Source organism: Pteropus vampyrus, unplaced genomic scaffold, assembly GCF_000151845.1.
Source record: "Pteropus vampyrus isolate Shadow unplaced genomic scaffold, Pvam_2.0 Scaffold55, whole genome shotgun sequence".
In the NCBI taxonomy this organism is placed as follows: Eukaryota; Metazoa; Chordata; class Mammalia; order Chiroptera; family Pteropodidae; genus Pteropus; species Pteropus vampyrus.
Window position 1 is genome coordinate 5,951,196 of NW_011888836.1, and position 22,164 is coordinate 5,973,359.

The following is a 22,164-nucleotide window of genomic DNA, read 5'->3' on the forward strand; positions in this document are numbered from 1 at the left end:
ATAATCTTACTTATCATTAACTGTAGTTTCAAAAAACTACATAAAATGATAAAATACTATATACTAAAAACATGTTACCTTTGTTCTGGATTGAACTTGTTCTTTACAGATGAGGCATTTCTTGACTCGTGGAGAACATAAAGAACAGGTAGCAATATGTCCACATGGGCCAAAAAGAGTGTCTCTCTTCATATCTGAGCACACCATACACTCTTCTAACGTTTCAGAATCATTACTAATCATAGAAGGACTTCGAGAACCCACTTGACCACTAATAAAAGAACATATTTCTAATCAAGCCTATCAGAATATTTATATTAAAAATTCATTAATTAAAATGTTTTTAAAACATTTAGATCATTAACATATGTAAAATCAGTTTTAATTATGTTAAAAATTGTTTTAACATCCATATATTAAACATTGTATTTTTCTACTTATATACATCTCTTCATCTTTACGTATTTCTAGTACTATTCAAATTACAAATTAAATCCTCACCCAATGGAAAAGGGTGAATCTTCTAACAAAGAAATCAAAACCACCAGTTAAAAATTTAAACATAAACACAGTTTCACTCAGAACCTGTTTTATCTATAAAGAACTGGCTGAGGAAGGCATAGGAATAAAAACATCCTAACTAGAGCCCATGTTAGTTACCCTAACTACAGATAGGAGGAAGCATCATTGGAGTGCACAACTGACAAGGCACTTTGAAAATATGTCACTGCAGCTGCTGTTCTGATATTTCTTTAAGTCTATCCTTGAGGAGCATAAAATTCTATTCCAGAAAGACAGAATACATCTAATAAATATATAGATACAAGACACAGAAATACATATATATGACCAACTACAGCTATAGAAAAGGCATACCCTGTTTTTACTACAATCTTCAGAAACTTACAAACATGCGCACATACACACAAGCACGCACACACCACACACACATAATTTCATCTTTGACCCAGTGTTAAAGTTATTACTGCAGTACTTATAGTACCTTGTATCTATTTTAGGTGCACTGTCTTTTTGTAATAGAATTTATTACAAAAAGTAATGTTCCTTAATGACACACTTAAAAAATGTATATATCTCATTATATTGATTTCCCTAGAAGAAAGCTCTAAGCATAGATTCCACAGAGATGTCATTTCATCGCTACACATAAATTATGAGAGGCAAGAGAGTACAAAGGTCAAAGGATAACTACTGAGATGTTTAATGACAAGAACCAGGGCAGTTATAGTTGTACAGCACCATTTGGATGAAAAACTAATGAGATTGTACCTTTTTGTATGTCTATAGTATCTCAGAAGAAATTTAGTTATATCATAAATAATTAAAATCACTGACATATTTTACTTTTAGAAAAGAAAACAAGTGTGAAATGGACATCATCAGAGAAAACTCCATCAGGAATTGTTTCATTCATTTGTTCATACTTTCAATCCTTCATTGATACTTATTGAATGTCAAAATCAAGCACTGTGCAGGGTGCTAGAATTATTACAGAATATGTGTGATATATACCCTGTTGGTGAGTGAGTAAACTGCCTTTCTTTGAAAAAGTCTATTAAATTTTAAGTACATATAACATTAATCACAGCAATTTCACTAGTGAGACCTTTTCTTATAAATTCCTTTTAACATTTAGGAGTATTAGAAGATCAGACTAGTTTAGAAAAGTTTCTTAGAACTTATTACCCATAAAGCATCATATTTAATAATGTAGAGAATACGACATGAAATAAGAGACACTGAGTCTTAGGTAAATTTTTAAGGAAGAAAAGGTCAACACAGAGATAGAGGAAGAGTAAAGATAAAGACATTTTCAAGTAATCAAGTCTTCCATTATGAAACCTATGAAACCACATGATACTTTATGTATAAAATATTAATTTTTATGATAATAAATAATACAAACCTGACTTTTTCTTTATGACACTTTGCCAGTGCTTTGCAGAGACTTGGATCAGGACAAAGATCAAGTGGTGACTGACCCTTCTTATTTCGAATGCTAAGGTCAGCACCATTAGCAGCCAAGAAACAGGCAATAGAAGCTGCACTCTTCTTCTCTGCCCCCTGGGTACCAAGGCCCATTATTAACTGAAATCAAATGAAAAGAATCATTATTTTCTCTTTAGGAATCTGTTTTCAATTCTTACCACCAGATAGATAGATAGATAGATAGATAGATAGATAGATAGATAGATAGATAGATAGATAGATAGATAGAGATAGATAGATAGATACACACACACACACACACACACACGTATGTATGTATTGTATTAATATGTAAAAATACATGTCTGGAAGAACTTATTTAGTTATGGTGGACACTTAGGAATTATAGTCCTTGTATCCATTTCCCCTTCCCTCCTAGCCCCAATTTTCTCAGGCATAAAGTCAGAGAACTGACTCAATCTCTAGTTTTAGGACCACAGATGGCTCAAACCAGTCAGATATCGACCTGTGTGATTAGTTCAGGAATGACACATAATCCAAATCAGGTCAATTAAGGCCAATAAAACTCAAGAACGGGGCTTCTGATTTGTGATATTGAGGAAACAGTACTTTCTTTTCTACTCTATTTGGCTCTGGAGCTGTCAGCAACCAACTTCAAACAACAAAGGATAAGACAAGTGAGAAAAAAACCAGTACCTAGGAATTGAGCCAAGAAATAGAGAATAAGACAAGTAAGTTCTGATATCATCTCAGCTATTGATTCAAACATCTTATCTGAAAAAAGCCATAATAACTGTTAACATTTATGGAGTGTCTACAATGGACCAAGAACTACTTTAAGCACTTTCCACGAACTAACTCATTTAATCTTTACTACCTTATGGAGGTAGTTACTCCCTTCTCCTCCCTTATTTTAAAATGAGAAAAATGATGCACATAGGAGTTAAGAGATTTACCCACGGTCATATAGAAAGGCAGCAATTCTCAATCACTTTGGTCTCAGAACCCCTTTACGTTCTAAAAAATGATTCTAAAATTCATATAGAAAGGTGAAAAACTTAGAATAAACACCTTTGGAAAAGAAGAAGAAAGTTGGAGAACTTACACTACTTGATTTCAATATTTATTATTAAGCTACAGTAAAGAAAACAGTGGGTTGGCAACACGTAGCTAAAGATATAGATCAACAGCTAAAGACATAGGTCAATAGAACAAAATATAGGATCCAGAAAGAATTCATATATGTAGTTAATTGATATTGGATAAAGATAGAACAGGTGATTCAGTAAGAAAATACAGTCTTTTCAACAAATTGTGCTAGAATAACAATATCCACAAGCAAAAAATATGAACTTTGATCCATATCTCATAACACACACACACACACACACACACACACACACACACACACACACTCTCATTCTCTCTCTCTCTCTGCCTCTCTCTCTCTCTCTCAAAATGAATCATAGACCTAAATTTAACAACTAAAACTTTATAAACTTCTAGGTACAAAACAGGAGAAAACTTTATTGACCTTGGGTTTGGCAAAAATTTCTCAGGTAGGATACAAAAAGCAGAAACAATGAAAGAAAAACTGATAAAACAGACTTGAACAAATTTAAGAACTTCGGCTCTTCTAAAAATACTGTTAAAAGAATAAAAAGACAAGCCAAAGACGGGGAGAAAAATATGTGCATATCAACTACTAATAAAGAACTTATAGTCAGATTATATGAAAAACTCTCAAAACACAATAGTAAGAAAACAGCTCAACAAAATAATTAACAAAAGCTATGAATAGACATTCATCAAGTATATGTAGGTGGCAAATAAGCAAATGAAAAGATGTTCAATATTAGCGGTCATTATGGAAATGCAAATTAAAACCACATAATACCACAATACAGCTATACTATTTGAATGGCTAAAGTTAAAAAGGAAGAACCAAGGAACTTTTGGTAAGAATGTGAAGCAATTTAGTTAGTATTGACTAGTACTTAGTTCATAAGTTCAATTTCTACATATGTAGCTCTGATAAAATATTTTTATCAGATGCAGGTTAAATCAGTCATAAACATAAGATCTTGCATAAAATGATGTTCAATAACAGTAGTCATTAGGTAAATGACTTCCACTCCCACTGAATTAAAGATTATCTTTACTCACTGTGTTTTTGGATGGCTCCCAGGCAGCATCAACCTTCCCTACATCTTGCATATCTTGGAGCTGGCGTAGCTGAGACAAGGTGTGATGCCTCAGAGCTTCATGTAAAGGAGTATCTCCATCCTTATCCTGGATATCTAATTTGGCACCAGCACGGACCAAAAGCTAGAGAGAAAGACATCTCATTTTGCTAAAGTATCCCTGCCCACAAGAAATTACAACATATCTAAAGTAACAGTGAAAGAGTGTTCCACCTGCCTGAAGCTAATAATTTGTATATATTTGATTGCTACTATTCTATGCCCCTGTGGCTCCTTACAATAGTGATGACATCTGGTTATTCAAATATATTGAATCAAAGAAGACAGAATGAAATGAGGACCAATAAGTTGTTTAATTCACCCATTCTCAGATCAAGATAGCTGTGGGAAATTTAGGACATTTTTTTTTTCCTTTTAATTTCAGATACATGAGGTAGGACATTTTAAGTACTTTCAATAGGACCAAACAATGGAGTTCAAAAATTTCCATTATTTAAACAAACAAGCAGAAGTTATTTTTTATTCCATTCTCTTTGGTCAATTTTCTCCAGATGTATGGTCATAAGGAAAGTCTAAATATCATAGATAAATGAAGAGTTTTTAGCGAGGAACTTTAACAATAAATGAGAAATGTTTGCTAAACTATAATCTTTCCCATAAAATGCATAACTGATATATTTCGATAGATATTTTAAGCAGTAAATATAACTTTATTTAAAACTTTGCTTATGGTACTTTAACAATTTTCCTAATCTTTTCTACAAATGCTATCAGTTTTAGAAAACGCCATACACAGAAACCAGTCTCAAGCATATGATCTTACCTGTCTTAGCAAACGACACCATTTTAGTTTGTTTGTCTGTTTTTACTTTGTTCCCAAAGGTTATATAGAATGTCACTCTAACGCAATGTTTCCCAAATTTGAATGTGCATCAGAATTTCCTAGAGGGCTTGTTAAACCACAGATTGTTAGTTCCCACCCCTGGAGATTCTGATTTGGTTGGGCTGATGTGGAGCTCAAGAATTCACTTTTTGATTAAGGTCCCAAGTGATGCTGACGCTGGTGATTCAGCCTCCAACTTTAAGAATCATTGTCCTACCAAAACATTTTAAACAGATCATCTTTCAAAAATTTTGCCCAGAATCACCAGATTAGCAAAATAAAAGAATATATTTGTATTTTGGAATCTGTGCAGCAAAAGTCTAGCCAAAGCTTTTAATTATAGTGCAGTCTCAATTATATAAATAAAGAGGAAATGTACTTTTAAAAAACTAGTTTATAAAAAACAACAAGTGTTGACGAGAATGCGGAGAAAAGGGAAACCCTCATACATTGTTGGTGGGATTGCAAAGTGGTACAGCCACTATGGAAAACAGTATAGAGGTTTCTCAAAAAATTAAAAATGGATATACCCTTTGACCTAACGACTGCACTTCTGGGTATTTATCCAAAGAAAACCAAAACAATAATTTGTAAAGATCTATGCACCCCAATATTCATGGCAGGACAATTCACAATAGCCAAGACACAGAAGCAACCTAAATGCCCATCAACAGACAACTGGATAAAGAAATTATGGTTCATATATACAATGGAATATTACTCAGCCACTAAAAAAATGAAATCCTACCATTTGCAATGACATGGATGGACCTAGAGGTTATTATGCTGAGTAAAATAAGTCAGACAGAGAAAGATAAATACATATGATTTTACTTATATGCAAAATCTAAGGAACAAAAAGAACAAACTAATCAAAAAGAGACTCACGACTATAGTGGACAATTTGGTGACGGACAGACGAGGGGGTTGGGGGGGATGGAAGAATGGGGTGAAGGGTTAAAGAAGTACAAATCAGTGGTTGATAGACGGTCACAGGGATGGGGGCATGGCATAGGGAATGCAATTAGCATTAATATGCTGGCTTGGTGGAGGGCCAAGCGAGAGAGGGAGCAATTGGGGGGATTGTTTTATGAACTATATAGATGTCTAACCAATGTACTGTATACTTGAAACTAATTAAAATAAATAAATAAATTTATTTAAAAACTAATTTGTATGTTACTCTGAAATTCTCTGATTTAATATTCTAGGAATTCACAAATCTGGCAACAAAATTATAATGAGACTTTGAATATCTGAGTTTTAAGATATTCCCTATTATAAATTAAACTGATATGAAATATTAGCCTAAAATCATAACTTTTACATCCAACTATGCCTTTTAAGAAATCTAACAATGCATTATTTGAATTTTCAAAACATTCTAGAAATCTTTCTGGTTAAAATACAAATGTAAACTAAGATTCATGTTAGTAAACACTTTACCCTCACAATCTGGGTGTGCTGTCGTTCAACAGCAAGATGTAGGGCCGTTTGTTGGTTCACATTCTGAATATCCAGGTTTGCATTACCCTGAAGAAGAACAAAGTTTACATAGTTAAAATCTGACAAATGTGAAAAACACTATAACTGCTTTAACTCTTTGTGAAGAGTAAACACTAGATACGATTGATCACTTTCCTCTTCTCTAGCTGCTGGGACACTGTTTTCACATGGTAACAGTTGTGGGTAATATAGGAAGAATAGAGGCAGCAAACTTTCTGAAGTAAAACAGTAGTTTAAAATTAATTTTATTATGGTGACTTCATCTAAGAACAGTTAAAGGACAGAGTACACTACAGAGTCAAAGAACTCCATTTCTATCTCCATTATAGAGCAATGAAGACAATCAGCTCATCTTAAATGTAAATATTTCCTGAAAAGTTATATTAATGAGCCTTCATACTGGATTTAGATTTACTTCAATGACTACTTGCTGCATAACTGGGCTCTTCCTCCTTCAGTGAAAAGGAACTGTGCTTGAAGGTGAGAAGACAGTGCTTAATTAGTACATAAAAATACTTATTAAAAGAAAGCAGAAAATTCCACTAGGGTCCTGGGATAGCTAAAGAACTATATGAGAACAGCTGAAGCCAAGGAAAGGCAATGAGAAGCAAGACCACTAAACTTGACATCAGGGGACCTAGGTTCAAGTGCTGTCACATGAGTTTTGAGAACTTAACCATTTCATGCCTATTTCCTCAGCTCTGAAATGGTAATAATAGCACAACCTCTTTCACAGGGTCAATCTGGACATAAAAAGTAACATGTAAAACTGCCTAGTACAATGTCTGGCATAATAAAAACAACAATGAAATTAAGAAAAGGGCTACAAATTCAAAAGATAAATTTACCATTCTGTTTATGTCTTAGAACCATTCACGCCCTCTGATTACAACCCTGATAACCAAACTGTGCCTTTGCTTGGAGCATCAGGACGAGCTGAAACTCCAGTGATGCTACAACATAATTCCAGAAGATGGGAGTTTCTGGTTTGTTCTTGTTTCTTTGAGTGAGGTCATGAGGTATCTAATCTCGGCTTGTTTTCTTATCATGTCTATTCTCATATAAATGCAGAAAGTGAGGGACTTCCTTTTTAAGTTTCCCAAACTTTTCCATCATTTAGATTTTCCACAGTATTCACTGTATGGATGTACCATAATTTGTTTATCCAGGCACTAGTTGATGAACATTTGGTTTGCTTCCAGTTTGGGGCTATTGTGAATAAAGCTGCTACAAACATTTAGTATGAGTATTTGCAGGGAAATGTGTACTCAGTTATCTTCAGTACATATCTAAAAGTGGGATTGCTGGGTTTTATAGTCAATACATGTTTATACGAAAATGCCAAATTGTTTTCCAAAATGGCTTCTTAGAAAAACACTAGCAATGTTGGTGTATTCAAACTGTGCCACATCCTAATCAACACTTGGTTTTTCTGGTCTTTAAAATTTTAGTCACCATAGTTGGTGATTAGTAATATCTCACTGTGATTGTAATTTCTGTTTCCCTCATGATCAATGGTAATTTAAGCAATGTCACAGGATATATGGTCAACATACGAAAAAGAAATCGTATTTCTTCTGTACACTAACAATATACAATTAGAAACTGAGATTATAAATACAATTTATAATATCAGAAAATTGCTTAAAGATGAATCTAATATGTACAAGAGCAATCAAATTCTCAAAAGACTTTTTAATAGAAACTAATATTCTATTTGTAATATACATACAGATAATCAAAAGATCTAGACTATTAAAGCAATTCTAAGAAAGAATAACAAAACTGGAGGAAGATTTACTCTATCTGATTTGAAGACTTACTATAAAGCAACAATAATCAAGACAGTATGGCATTGGCTTAAGGTCTATCTATTGGATTTTAGATACAAAAGATTTTATCACAAATAATTCTCTACTAAGAAAATTAATTTTAATAAGAAAGATTTAAAATGGCACAGTAAAGGTAATTTAACTTTTGAACTATTTCTTTAAACATCTGTAATTTATGGAAGGTCTACCTTATGCTCTGGGACTTAATTTCACATAATGTATTAACTACTAAATTTTTCTGCTGTTTCATTCATCTTCTTAACTCTACTGTAAATTCCTTAAATCAGGGATTACAGATAATTTTTTGGCAACTTCAGTGCTTCTATATGACATATACTTGATTGAAACATTTAAAAATTTTTCTAAATATACTAAAACACCATAAAACTGCAATTAACAGGATCCCGAAAAATTCAAAGTTATAAAAAGTAAAGTCATCTTATTTCTGAGATGAATAAAATGACTAAGGTGAGCCTGTGCTGCTATTCAGCCACAGATCTCAGGGGTCTAGCAGTAGTCCTGAACTGAATCCCCATATCCTGGCTGCAGACTGGTGTTACATGATGGCAGCTGGCCACACCAGCTTAAGATGGTTCTTGGTTCTATGGCAGCTATTCTGGGAGATCTTTTAGGTGATGCTCATTTCATTGGACCAATCCAGGAAGACTGTGCAGAAGGAATACTGGGAACTGAGGGACACACACACAAATACAAACGTGCACATACACACAAACACACAAACTTCCCTCCATTTAAGAACCGATGTTAGGCAGGAGACTGAACATGCACTGTATCTGAATTTACATCATCATAGGATTTTACTGTAACAAACTAATAGGTAGTTGATTAAGTATTAAAAAAATGGATGGAATGGTCCAAAATTGTTAAAAATTGTTGAACTGCTTTTCCTACCTGATGTACCAACAGTTCAGCTACTTCCACATGATTATTAAGGGCAGCCAGATGCAAGGCAGTATAACCATCATCTTTCTTCTCATCCACAATCCATGGTCTTGGTAATTTAGATAGTAAAACACGCATAGCACTGAAAGCAAAATTTATGTTATTTTGACATTTACATAATTTAATACTTAATAAAATATTTTCTTTGGGAAAATATATTAAAAAACACTTGAAATTAAATAAAAATATTCCTCTTTAAAGGAAATTACATTTAGAGATGAACAAATCTCCAATGTACAGCTTTTTGATATTTTAAGAGGCAAACAAACTATCACTAACTGGAGAATAGAATCAAAATAGAATGGGAGTGCTACAAACGGGAAACATTATGAGGGGGAAAAAACCAAAGGGTTAAGAAATATACCCTAATAAGGACATAATTTTGGCTCTGTGGAATCTCTTAGGGTCAATTTGAATACTATATATTAATGAAAGAGTTAATAAGGAACAAGCACACAACACCACCAAAGCAGAAAAAATAGTGATAATTAAGACAAGTTTTATGTAGCTGGCAGATTATCAGGAACTCTGCAGAGTTAAAAATGTGATATATATCATTTAGGAGTGCTAAATCCAGTTGATATCAAAGCATACAAAAAGGGCATTATAATCTAATATTTAAAATTTAAGAGTCAGTAACAAAGTATTTCCAAAACAAAGTTATCCACAAGAGCACCAAAGAGTAAACCATAAAAAAGCAGAAGAACTAATAATCAAGAAATCACAGCTTCTTAAAGAAAAAGCTAGCCCACCCCAAAACTTTTCTTGCCATATATCAGTAATTTCTCTTAACAGAAATGTTTTATGTGGAAAATTTATAACATAATTTAGAAAAAAATCTTAACACATTTACCCACTAATTGTTTTTTTGTTTGTTTTTGTTTTTGTTTTTGGCTACGACCTAAGATAACTGCACCTGTAAGGATAACTGTTCCTTTAAGGACTGCTGGACTTGGCACAAACAGCACTAATCACTGATTTTTCATACACACACACACACACACACACATATCTATTGAATGTTTTAGATCTATATATACACATATATACATGACACTGAATCTTCCCCCACATCTGAAAAAAAAAAAGTAAACACAGAAAACAAAAGCTTTTAAAATTGTTCCAATAGAGTATAAAAGGGAAAAAAATAATAGATACATACTGAAATAGCTTTTCCTAAGGTGATATACATGACATAAAAATTTCAAAGAGAAATGTTATGTAAATAAATAGCCTGAAGATACAGAATAAGAATGTGTGTAAATGAAACTCTAAGTCTCTAAAATAATGAGAGTAAGGTCTAACAAGGCCCAGAACATGTTTCCTTAACGGCAGAAACCTATGAATCCCACATAGGAAGTCCAAGAAGTCTGAGAATAGGCTTTGGATAATCCAAGAATCTCTAAAATTGTACCCAAATTTGGAAGTTTATAGCTTTTATCAGAATTTTAAACAGGTTTATATGACCCAAAGTATATTGAGAATCACAGCTTAAAGACATCCTTCGGTGGTGGTTATTGAAGTTACAGTCACTGTTTAGGGGTGACAGACTTTTTTGGAAATCTATAAAAGCTACGGACTCTCCCTCAAAGAAGTGCAGGTAAAAATCTTAACCTACAATTTTGAGAGTCTACACACCCCTAAATCACATTCATGGACTTCATACAAGGCTAAGGTTTCCTGCTTTAGTTCATTTTCAGTAATTATAAAGATTCTAATCCTCCTGGTTCAGTGGATTAAAACCAAATACCAGATATTATGTAAACTTTGACTCACATTCTTAATGGGGAAAAGTACTGGCACAACATTATCATGATGTGAATGCCATACATTATCTACTACTCTACACATTTGACCATGTGATAAACTGACGTATGGCAAGAATTTATAGGAGTTTTACGATTCTTGGAGAGTTTTGAAGATGCAGGTATTAAATCATATGAAAAAAGTTTTATTAAAAATAAAATGTAATCATTAAAAATAATGTGGTTTCTGGAGGGTAGGGAGGGAGGTGGGAGGAGGGAGGTAGGTGGGGTAAAAGGGGTCAAATATGTGGTGACATTAAAGAATTTAAAATAAATTAAATAATGTAAATACATGTTATCAATTTAAAGAAAAATTGTGATATAACTATGTTGAGAGAAATGGTGCTAACAGAAGATGTTCAGTTTTAAACCTTCATCTTCCATGCCATGAAATCAGTTGATAATGTCTACAATTGATAAACTAAGAAACTGCAGGGTAAATTTTAAGTTATTTGGTGGGGGGGTCAGGGGAAGAGAGATGAAGAGAGATAAAGCAGAAGACAGTTCTATTTCGTTATAAGCTTTGTAGTAGTATTTGACTTATATATATTAGTTTGCTCAAAAAAATTTTAAGTTAAAATACTAAGATAATATTTAAGCTTACTATAATAAAATCCTTTTCATTTGCAACTTTACTCCTCATATCCAAGATACATAAATGTTACAATAAGTTTTAAATTATAAAGTGACTCATGCTAATTTCATCAAGTCTTTTTTAAGTCACCTTACTGAACAGAGATATTCCTGAGAAGTTGGTTCTTATGGAACCATGTTTCCCACCATCTCCCATTCCAGTTTCAGAAGTACAGCTGCATATTACACTGCTAAAGGATCAAAGGAAGGAAGAAGAAAGAAGAGTGATTCTCCCTCTGAGCATAAGCTGTCTGCTGAGATGGAGCTATCACTTACTTGCTCTTCTGGTCTTGTATTTCATAAGTGAACAAGTTAGGGAAAGCTGAGGTCCCTCAGACAGAGCCAAAGGCTCAGAAAGTTCCTAAGGCATTTAAACATATATATATATATATTTGTATTCTTAAAAGCCTATTGCCTCTGCTCTCTCATTACTTCATGTCTTTTTACCTTTTCCTCTTGTACAAAATGTATAACCTAACTGTCAGAACAAAGAAAAGGCAGTAATTTCAGGATGCTGTTGGAAGTGACAAAAGCAATCCTAGTCCCTTCTAGCTCATATTCTACAAAGTAAATTAAATCCTAATATTAAAATGCAAAATTCACATTTTTAGGGAGCAAGTTTTCATTTTAGAATAAATATATTCAGTTAAAAAATGTTGTAAATTACACTATAGAATAATCATATGAAAATATCTTTGTTCCTCTCATAATCCTGAGATTAATAAAAAAGTTTAAAAACTGAAATTTGGCATTAGTTGATACAATGCCTCATTTAAATCTGATTAAACAAATTATAATACTAGCAAGGTATTTTAAAAAGAAATGGTAATTTCTGATTTCCCATAGAAACAGTGTCATACTGGTAAATGAGGTAATACATCAGACAGTAATTAATTAAGTAAATAAAACATACAGATAACATAGAGAAAAAGAGATCTGTAGAAGGCAAGATCCAGAAGGCCAATTGGGATAAAAATTACAATTTTTAAAAGAAAATAGAGAATCACCGGGATAGAATAACAATAAAAAAAAGATGAAAATTATGTCTTTTTCTAGAAAATAATGATTGATTAAAAAAAAAAGTGAAAAAATGGTTTTTATAAAGCTTTGAGGATATGAAAAAGAATTTGTCAGTGTATCGCCAGCATTATCCACAGAGAAAGTCCCGACAAGCAACTGAGAATTCTAAGCTGCCCTCTCATACAATCAGTAGAATGCTTTCAGTATATCAGCAAATCAGTAGAATCAGTTTTCAGTACATTATTATATGGAACTTATCACAGGTTGATGACACTGTCTATTAAGTTCATCCAACCGTCTTGCTCACCAATCAATTTCTAATTTTAATTTAGCTTTTCATAGCTGGTGTGAGTACTATACTCTACTTTGCAATAATATTTCTTTCTGTAAATAACAATTGACATTCCGACTTATATACCAATGTCTTATAAGTTAATTAATAATCATCATCTTAAGTCTAATTACTTCTGGACCTATAAAGCTGAAGTCCATACCTTGGCACTGTGAAGCCCCAACTACACATTCTTACTCATAACATCTCTATCTCATATCTCTAACTACAACAAATGGTCATGATTCATACCTAATACCAAAACTTGCATATAAATCTCTATAAGATAGTATAAGGTTGCTGTAAGAATTAAACAAGATGATGTTTAGTTCAGACTCTAAAACTCTTCAACATAATAGTGTTATGACAACTCTAAGATTATAGACCTATACCTACATCGTACAAATGCTCCTTTTATCCTTTCTTCTTCACAATGTTTCTCCTATATTCTTGATTTGGTTACTCGCATTGCCATTAATTATCCACCCAAAGTCAGAAACCTAGGAATTATTCAAGAACTTTTCCTCCCTTCTTACTCCCACCTTCAATTTATCCTACTGATTTTCTCTTTTAAAGTTAAAATTATTCTTTCCCATGAACCTCCGTATTCTTTAGACAGACTTTCACTACTTTTCCTCTAAACATTTATAAAAGCCCCCTTCCAAAATCTATTCTCTATACCACCTCCACAGGAATCTGCCCATTTCTCAATTTTCACAAATTCAAAATTACCAGCATTCAAAAAAAGACTTTCTTTTAAATAACTAAAATTTTAAAAGATAAGACCAGTCGACACAAAAATTCTAAAATATGCTTTCTTACCTTAATATACTTTTAAAAGAATGAGACTAACCTTCGAATTTTCTTGATAACTCATTTATAGCAAAATCAACACCTGATTAACTGGTATAAATTGTGCAGAAACACTGCAGATAATCCCAAATCAAAATTACTGCAAAAGTCAACTGTCAACTAGCCAAGAGTAGGCACGTTAATTTTTGTAGTTGTTGCTTTTAAATGAACTTTTTATTTTAGAACCACTTTAGTGACAGGAAATTATGAAGACAGTATTAAAAAGAGTTACCCCTACTGTCACATTTTATGTTAGTATGATACATTGCTATATTAATGAACCAACATTAACTATGATTAACTAAAGTCCATACTTCATTCCGATTTCCTCTCCTTTTTTATTTACTGTTCTTTTTCTGCTCCAGAATACCTCATTACATTTAGTTATCCTGTCTCCTTAGACTCCCTTTGACTGTGACAGTTTCTTATACTTTCCTTGTTTTTGATGACTTTGACAGTGTTGAGGAGTACTAATCAGGTATTTTGTAGAATGTCCCTTGGATGGAATATTTGATGTTTTTCTCACGATTACACTAAGGTTTTAAGTTTTGGAGAGAAAGGTCACAAAAGTAAAGTGTCATTTCATCACATCACATCAAGGGCGACCACTATCAACTTGACTTACGGCTGTTAATGTTCACCTTGACCAGCTGGCTGAGGTAGTGTCTGCCAGGTTTCTTCACTGTAAAGTTACTTCTTTTCCCCCTTTCTATGCTACAGAGTACTATAATATACATATACTCTTTGGAAGGAAGTCACTATGCGTAGCCTACACTTAAGGAATAGAAAGTTGTGCTCCATTTCATTGAGGGTGGAGTAGTTACATAAATTATTTGTAATTCTTCTACACTGGTGATTTGGGATATATTAATTTTAACAGAAACCTATAATTTTCTCACTTTAATTAGAAATCCATTAATATTCATTCCCCCTACCCATCCCCACAAAAATCAAACAAACAAAAACAAACAATATACGGCTTCAACAAAAGAGCCAATCTTTGGGCCCAGCCTGCAAGGTGAGCTAAAGGAAGGCTAAATAGAACAGTCCCTGGTCCCCAACACTCTCACATCAAGAGCAGCTCTGAGCAGCTTGTCTCCTTTCATTCTATGATGTAGACAATCGTAAGAACCTCACAATATAACAGTGAAGATCTAGTTGCATGGCTGTTCCTCAAAGCACTTTAATTAAGAGGAGACTGGTGTTAATGCTGTAAGCATGAAGGCCCACAGAGTTGCTGGGATAAGAGTGGTACTGGGTCAAACAATTTTATTAAGCCAATACGCTCTCACCTATGGAGCACAATATATAAGATACTGAGATAGTTTCCCTAATGCTCAAACACTCTTCTTTATTTTTCAATCTGGTTGTTTTCCAAGAGGTTAAGGACATGGATGGTTTAAAGATAAGATCTTACTACCAGTTAAGCAGGCATTTGTGAATAGTGCCAAAGAAGCATTAAGTTCCAGAACAACTAATAGTGGAGCCTAGCATAATCCCTGGCACATGGTAATACTCAAATGCTCGCTGAATGGTGAACAAATAAATTCTGAGAAGTAGAGGAGACAAGCAGCTGTCTGCTCTGGTATGTAATGGTCAAAGAGCACTGGGTCCATTTTCAGGGCCTGCCATCCTCTGCAATCTGTCTTCAAACAGGCAACATTTTCCCAAACAAACCACAGTAGCTGAACTGTAGAGACATTACACATTAGTATTACTTAATGTAAAAAGACAATAGAATAGTACTTACTATAGCATTTATTAGGTATTCAATAAATGTTTGCTAAGTTAATGAACAATCTCTCAGATCACAGTTAAAGCATGTTAGTCCAGAATCCTTTAAGGAGCTTATCAAGAAAGTTGATCAATTCTAAGCAGTTCTTTCGGGCATGCTAAAAGTATAGTTGCATGTAACAGTCTGAACACATTTTTTGTTTAATACACACTCCTATCTGAATAGATGCAGACAATAAGTCTAAGCGGGTACATACCAAAGTCCATGGTAATCACTTTAATAAATGAATGTGGATGGTTTCTATTCTCTTTCATTTATCTGTAGAATGAACCTACAGTGAATAGGCATTACTTAAATGTTTATTAATTCTGTTTCTGGTATGCTTTTATTTTTTTTTCCCCACAAACCCTTTTTTGATATAAACTATTATTTTAGCTTAAATTCATTAACTAGGAATATGGTAATGTGGAATTTAGTTCAAAATGAAAGAGATATGCAATGACAATACAGGCTGCAGAAGAGTTGTATAGGTGAGTACTTGATCATCCTTAAAGACAACTAAAATTATCTCTTAAATGACCAGTCAGTCCTTGTTTCTTATTCTGTTGTAAGCAGGGAACCCCATTTTACTTATCTTCATTCCCTTTGTATACCCAGTATAAGGAGCTCAAAGTTTTGTTGCATGGAACAAATAAACAAACAACCAAATGAATAATCATCTTTCTGAATATACTAAGGCAAGGATATTAGCAACATATCATATTTTTGGTGTAGTCTCCAGCCCAAAAGAGTGGTAATTTCCTGATTTCATTATTACAAACCAGAGCAGTCGTATGACAGAATAGTGATAAAGAGCTCAGAGTCTGAAGCCAAACTATCTAAGTTCAATTCCGGCACTAGCAAACTAAATGGCCAGTGACTTGAGCAGGTTACCTAACTTTTATGCCTCAATTTCTCACAAATCTTATCTCAAAGGGTTGTTATGAAAATTTTTAAAAACTTAGAAGAGTGCCTGGCACTTAATATAGTATATAAGTGTTTGCTTAGGAAATAAGAGAGGGAAAAAAAAACTTTCATTGCTACAAAATGGTTAACAAATACGGGGTAATTTATAAAACTGAAAATTAACCTATCTTATACTCTGAGTTCTTCTCTCAATATGTGTAAAATTATTTCACTATCTAGGAAAGCTGGCTTTTTAAAATTGCTGAATAGCTACAGAAGCATTCTTTATATTACTGTTGTAAAACGACCATCCAAAATAATTAAACTGCTATGGTATTAAATGCTAAAGACAAAAACAATGTCAAGGGAAAACTTCCCCAGTAAGAGAATGAACTTAGAAAACTGACAATGGCTTTTCTGGATTCTTAACTGAATCAATATTTAAGAGAAAATATTTGAATTAAGAACAAAATATAGTTGGTTTCTCTTGGACATTTTTAGGTCTTTAAGATCTTAAATGTTATCTCCATGGGTCTGTTGGATTTGATGCTATAGTATTTCTTCTCCTTGGTTAAAAAAATAAATTTCAATGTTAAAATTTATTGTGAATGTGCTATTACAATTTAGAGCAAAAGTGTTTTTCATCTGAGGCATACACTATGTGCCAAGTTATAGACAAGTTAATGACTATTTTAGTCTGTAATAAAGTGTGAAATGATCATGCCAAAGGCCAATTCAAAAACCACTTCATGTTTGAAAATAAAACAGGATTTAATAATAAAATGCCTTTTAATAGTTACACATGTATATATAGTTTCAATATAAAAGTACACAATTGCTCGAAAGCATTCCAGACTGTTTTTCACATAAGCACTACAAAAAAATTAACTAAAACTGACACTGAATAAAAGTTTTAAGAAGCCTTTCCAAAATTTCATTTACACACAACTCTCCTCTTCCTTAATGATCTCATGCCACCTTCAATATACAGGTTCTACTTACCATTTCTACATATTTTCCATTCAAATATTATCCATTAAATTTAAAAATCATGTATAGCAACAACTAGCTCTAAAGATAACACTACAAAATCCCTTCAGGCCTTTAGCTATATAAAATATCGTTACCCATAATATTTTTAATCAACAAAAAAATCAGGTTATGAAATATAATTTGGCAGCAGAGATATTCTACTTATTCCTATCTGTCTAAAGACTGTCTTGCTACTAGCCTGGGTAATATTCTTCCTCTTTCCTTTTTTTTCTGCAGTGCTTCTAAGTATAGTGACAGCCGCATCAGGCTTTCCTAGTCTCAGCGCAAGCTCAGTGAAAATCTGGGAAATGTAAGTGGAAACATGAGAGACCGCTTTATTTGGCAGTGCTTTAAAAAAGGGGGGGGAGGGGGGTAGGACAAATGGCAAAGCAGTGTTTGGACCGCAGGATGAACAATCAATAGGCAGAAAGCAAGATAGCAGCTTTCTCAGCTTTTAGATCGACAATCGACAGCTGAGAGACTATTTTTTGCTATGGTTGACTAAATATGGTCAGGGAAGAGAGAGGCACAAGAGAGCCTGTTTGCCTGGGAGTGCATGTTTCAAATGCTTAGCTGCCTATAAAGCTGTAACAGTTTAGCCTGTGGCCACTGAGGGAAGGATTTAAGTTAACCTCTGTAGTGACCATGTGGAAGTCCTGACCTTGCTTGCAGACTTGACCTCTGGATATGACAAGGTAGCTTCAATACAGATCAACCATTTAATCCTGGAAACTAAAAACCAAAAATATCTCACAGCAAGAAAGATGCAGAATATTTCCTGAGAAGTCAGAAGACCCCAATGTATTCTGGTGGGCAAAGGAAAACAGTGTGAATGTTTACAGTTACTTGGGGGAGAGTGAGATATGTTTTGGTTTTTTGGCTTTTTGTCTCTTTTAGATTATAAAATTAACTTGCTCTGCAACTTTTTCCCCTCTTCTGAAGCATTTCATCTGAGAAATAAGCGAGGTTCATTTTCTGGGACATTGTAGCAATCTTCCTTGGTTGCTTAACTTTCTGTACAGCTGATTCAAGGTACTCATATCTGTGCAATACTGGTAATACGACATTCCATATCAAATGGCCAATTTTACTGTCGTTTTTTTTTTTTTAAAGGGTAAAGGAATGAAGGAAAAGATGGCTGATTTATTTTTGTTTGTTCATTTATTTTTCAAATTTATCTTAAAAGGTGAGGTTCTGTGTTCACTGATACTTCCCCCTTACTTCATCAGCTTATGAAAAGAAATGCTGAATCAGCGGATAGAGTGAAGGAACAATCAAGATGAGATGGCTGCTGCTGATGTGACTCTCTAGGTCATTATCTCTCTTCCTACTGCAAATGCTGCATGACTCTAAGCTTACAGGTAACAGAATACCACGAGGCCTGTACTTTTAAGGATGCTTATGACTTTCTGCATGCTTACCTACTATTGACTTGATGTTTTTATTGTTAAATTAATTTCTATCTGGGCATAGCCTAATTTCACAGTTCAAGTAGAGAGCTTATATAGTGTAAAAAGGAATGTTGTTCAAGTATCATGGCAGATGACTCTTGATCTCAAAAATGTACAAAACCATTACTGTCATTTACATTATTAAAGATTTAGTCTTTATTGTTTCAGATTAAATGACGATTTTGCATCCCTAGTAAATCACACTCTGATCCCAAAGTATGCTATCTTTTAAAATCTATTAACTATTTCAAGGTTTAGTCAACCAAGAATCTTGGCAGGACACAAAATACTTTTTAATACTATTAGTTGGCCACAAAAATAAATTAGAATATGCATGGTGAAATTCTAATGCTGCACTGCTGAAACTGCTGTAGTACTGGGCCATCTCCTGCTACATCCTGATTTGCTCTCTACGAGCTGCACTAGCTTTTTATCTAGAGGCTGCAGATATTCTACTTTCCCCGTCTTTTTTTTTCTCCTTTCCCAAATCTAAAAATTTCTTACAGTTTCTTTGAAATTAACCATTTACTACCATAAAAATTAAAGGAAATTGACCAACTATAATTTCTTTTCATGCTAAATGATCAAGCTAAAACCCAATACAAAAGCTAAATACTTTTCAGTTCTTTTAAGTAAGGCTTTGGAAAAGTTAACTGTTCTGGTAGTTATACTTTATATTAAAAAAGTTAAAGAATCAAAAGAACTAAACTCACCAAAATTAAATATTTATACATCTAGTGGAATTCATATTTAACCCAAAGAAAAGCACCAAAATGTAAAATTCAGGTAAGTAACTAATGAAGACAAAGGAATGATAAAGATTTCAAGTGATCATGAGTTCTTATCTGTGACCTTAAAAAAAATTCATAATCTTTAAAAATTCAGTTTACTCCCACTTTAAAAAGATCTGATTTTTCTCCTTACCGTTTCAACTTCAGAGTTAATATCAGAAGTACTAAATGGTTAAGTTTTCATAAGCTATCTCGCTGGTTAAAAGAATCTGTACCAAATTAACTACTATCTACTTGTAGGATCTAGAAGCAAACTACAAAATAAGAAGAAATTCACATTGAAGACTATGAAGAAACATTAGGTTGATCTCACCAATTTCTGAAATAGTCTGTAAAATTCCACTAATTCTATGAATCTGTTGAAAAAAAAAAAGAATCAAACCAGGGCAAAGTGCAACAGATAACTGGCCAGTGTTTAGAAGTATATGTCCACCAACAATGGTACTAATGCAATGCTTCAGGTAAATTTTTTATGAAGTTTAGTTTTTGATAGTCTCTGCAAATGATCTACTATTGCTCTACATTAGTAAGCTAAACCTTTTACTAACAAATGAAAATTAAAGCATTTCATGTTTTTACAGTTAACGACTTAGTAATACCTACTCAGAGTACATACTTCTTTATGTACCCATATGAACATACAATGCTATGGAATGTAAAGAAGTATGTATTTTTGGTAGGCAATAAACCGCCAAGAGGGAACTAAACTGCAGCTAAAGAAGCCCTTGCTTCTTTATGTGTGAATGACCTTCATGTGGTACATTAACCTAGAATCAAAGAGATGACCTTTGGAAATAGCATCACAAAAATGTACCTACTACTTAAAGATGGAAACTAAATGTCACTAAAATTTATTATTTTGTGAAGGAAAAAAGCTCTACTGAAGTAGATTAAAAATTATCATGAAACTCCTTTTAAATCTTTTATATTTAAAACATGCCACATTCTACATTTTTAAATTAAGTACTCACATGATTAAAATGTAAATACCAAAAAAAAACAGTATTACTCGAAAAATTGAGAGGTATGAGTGACCTATTTTCTGTCTCCACGATTTGATCTTAATTTATCACATTAGTAGGATTGACTGATTTGTTAAGAAAAACAAGATACAACAAAAGCTGCTTGTATTTGAATTTTAAGTTATTCATATTATTTTGATAAATTTATAATTTAATATTATTAGAGGAATTTCTGAAGCAAGTTTTGTTGTTTTAGGTTTTCTTTTTTGAACGCTATAGACATAATCATATTTTTAAAAGACTACCTCTTAAGTAAAATTCTATTCTAAAGAAGAAAAAAGTGGTTCTTGTCCATATCAAGTTTATCAGGTCCTTCTGCCAAGTTAGAATAAATTAAAACATAAGATTTATATGAGGAAAATGACAAAATTCTGAGCCACAACTGTAAATCAACAGGGTATGTTGGTAACAGACTGTCAAATTTTTTAAAAAATTAATGATCTACATTATCCATGAATTTGTTTTATTCAAAAGAGGCACACGAAATGAAAACTCTATATTCAAGAAAACACTATATTCAAGAACAACCATGTTTTAATGGTACTATACAATTAAAACTCAGTTTTTATAAATATGATGGACCCACTATTTGCAGTATATTAGACATGTCAATGTACTTTTTGCATTTTATAAAAATTTTATTTTGTATATTAAAATTATAAATAATTAAGCTCTTAATAACAATTTATAAGCAGTACCTATTTTAGCTATTGTGATAGACTTAAAAAAAAAGAAATGCTAATATTCTAATCCTTTCTTACTAGAAGTATTATTTCAACTGGAATATTTAGATGTGTAAGAAGCATAATAATATTTTAAAAATTTTGTGTCACAAGTTGAATAGAAATGGCTATAAGGTTAACTATAGTTAATTTTCTCTGTTTAGTAAGACAACTAAATAGTTAATTGTCAAAGGTGATTTTCATTTCATCAGATTATAAAAAAATGAGACAATGACTATTAGATATGGTAGCATATAACTTATTGTATATTTATTGGAAATTATAAAAAGCTCATGATTTTAAAATTCTATATTTTCAAAGAAAAAAAAAACAGTTCAAAGCCTAACACTTAATCATAGTCCCTCTTTCTCATCATCCACAAACAAAATAGCAATGTTTCATATTCCATTTAAGTTTAACTGTACATGCCCTAAATACCAAAAACTGAAAATATACACCTCAAAAG

The 22,164-nt window shown here is 32.8% G+C and overlaps 1 protein-coding gene across 5 annotated transcripts in view; it reads right to left on the minus strand.

The window, feature by feature from the left end:
- Positions 1–22,164, minus strand: part of MIB1 (mindbomb E3 ubiquitin protein ligase 1) — a 114,924-nt gene that overhangs the window by 15,893 nt on the left and 76,867 nt on the right. For all 5 annotated transcript variants that reach the window (XM_023530819.1, XM_023530820.1, XM_023530821.1 and 2 more), the window contains 5 exons: positions 9,309–9,441; positions 6,505–6,591; positions 4,138–4,299; positions 1,928–2,109; positions 79–271 (listed from right to left, as the gene is read on the minus strand). In XM_023530819.1, coding sequence (XP_023386587.1) covers positions 79–271; positions 1,928–2,109; positions 4,138–4,299; positions 6,505–6,591; positions 9,309–9,441 — 757 coding nt within the window. The remainder of the gene's footprint in view (positions 1–78; positions 272–1,927; positions 2,110–4,137; positions 4,300–6,504; positions 6,592–9,308; positions 9,442–22,164) is intronic.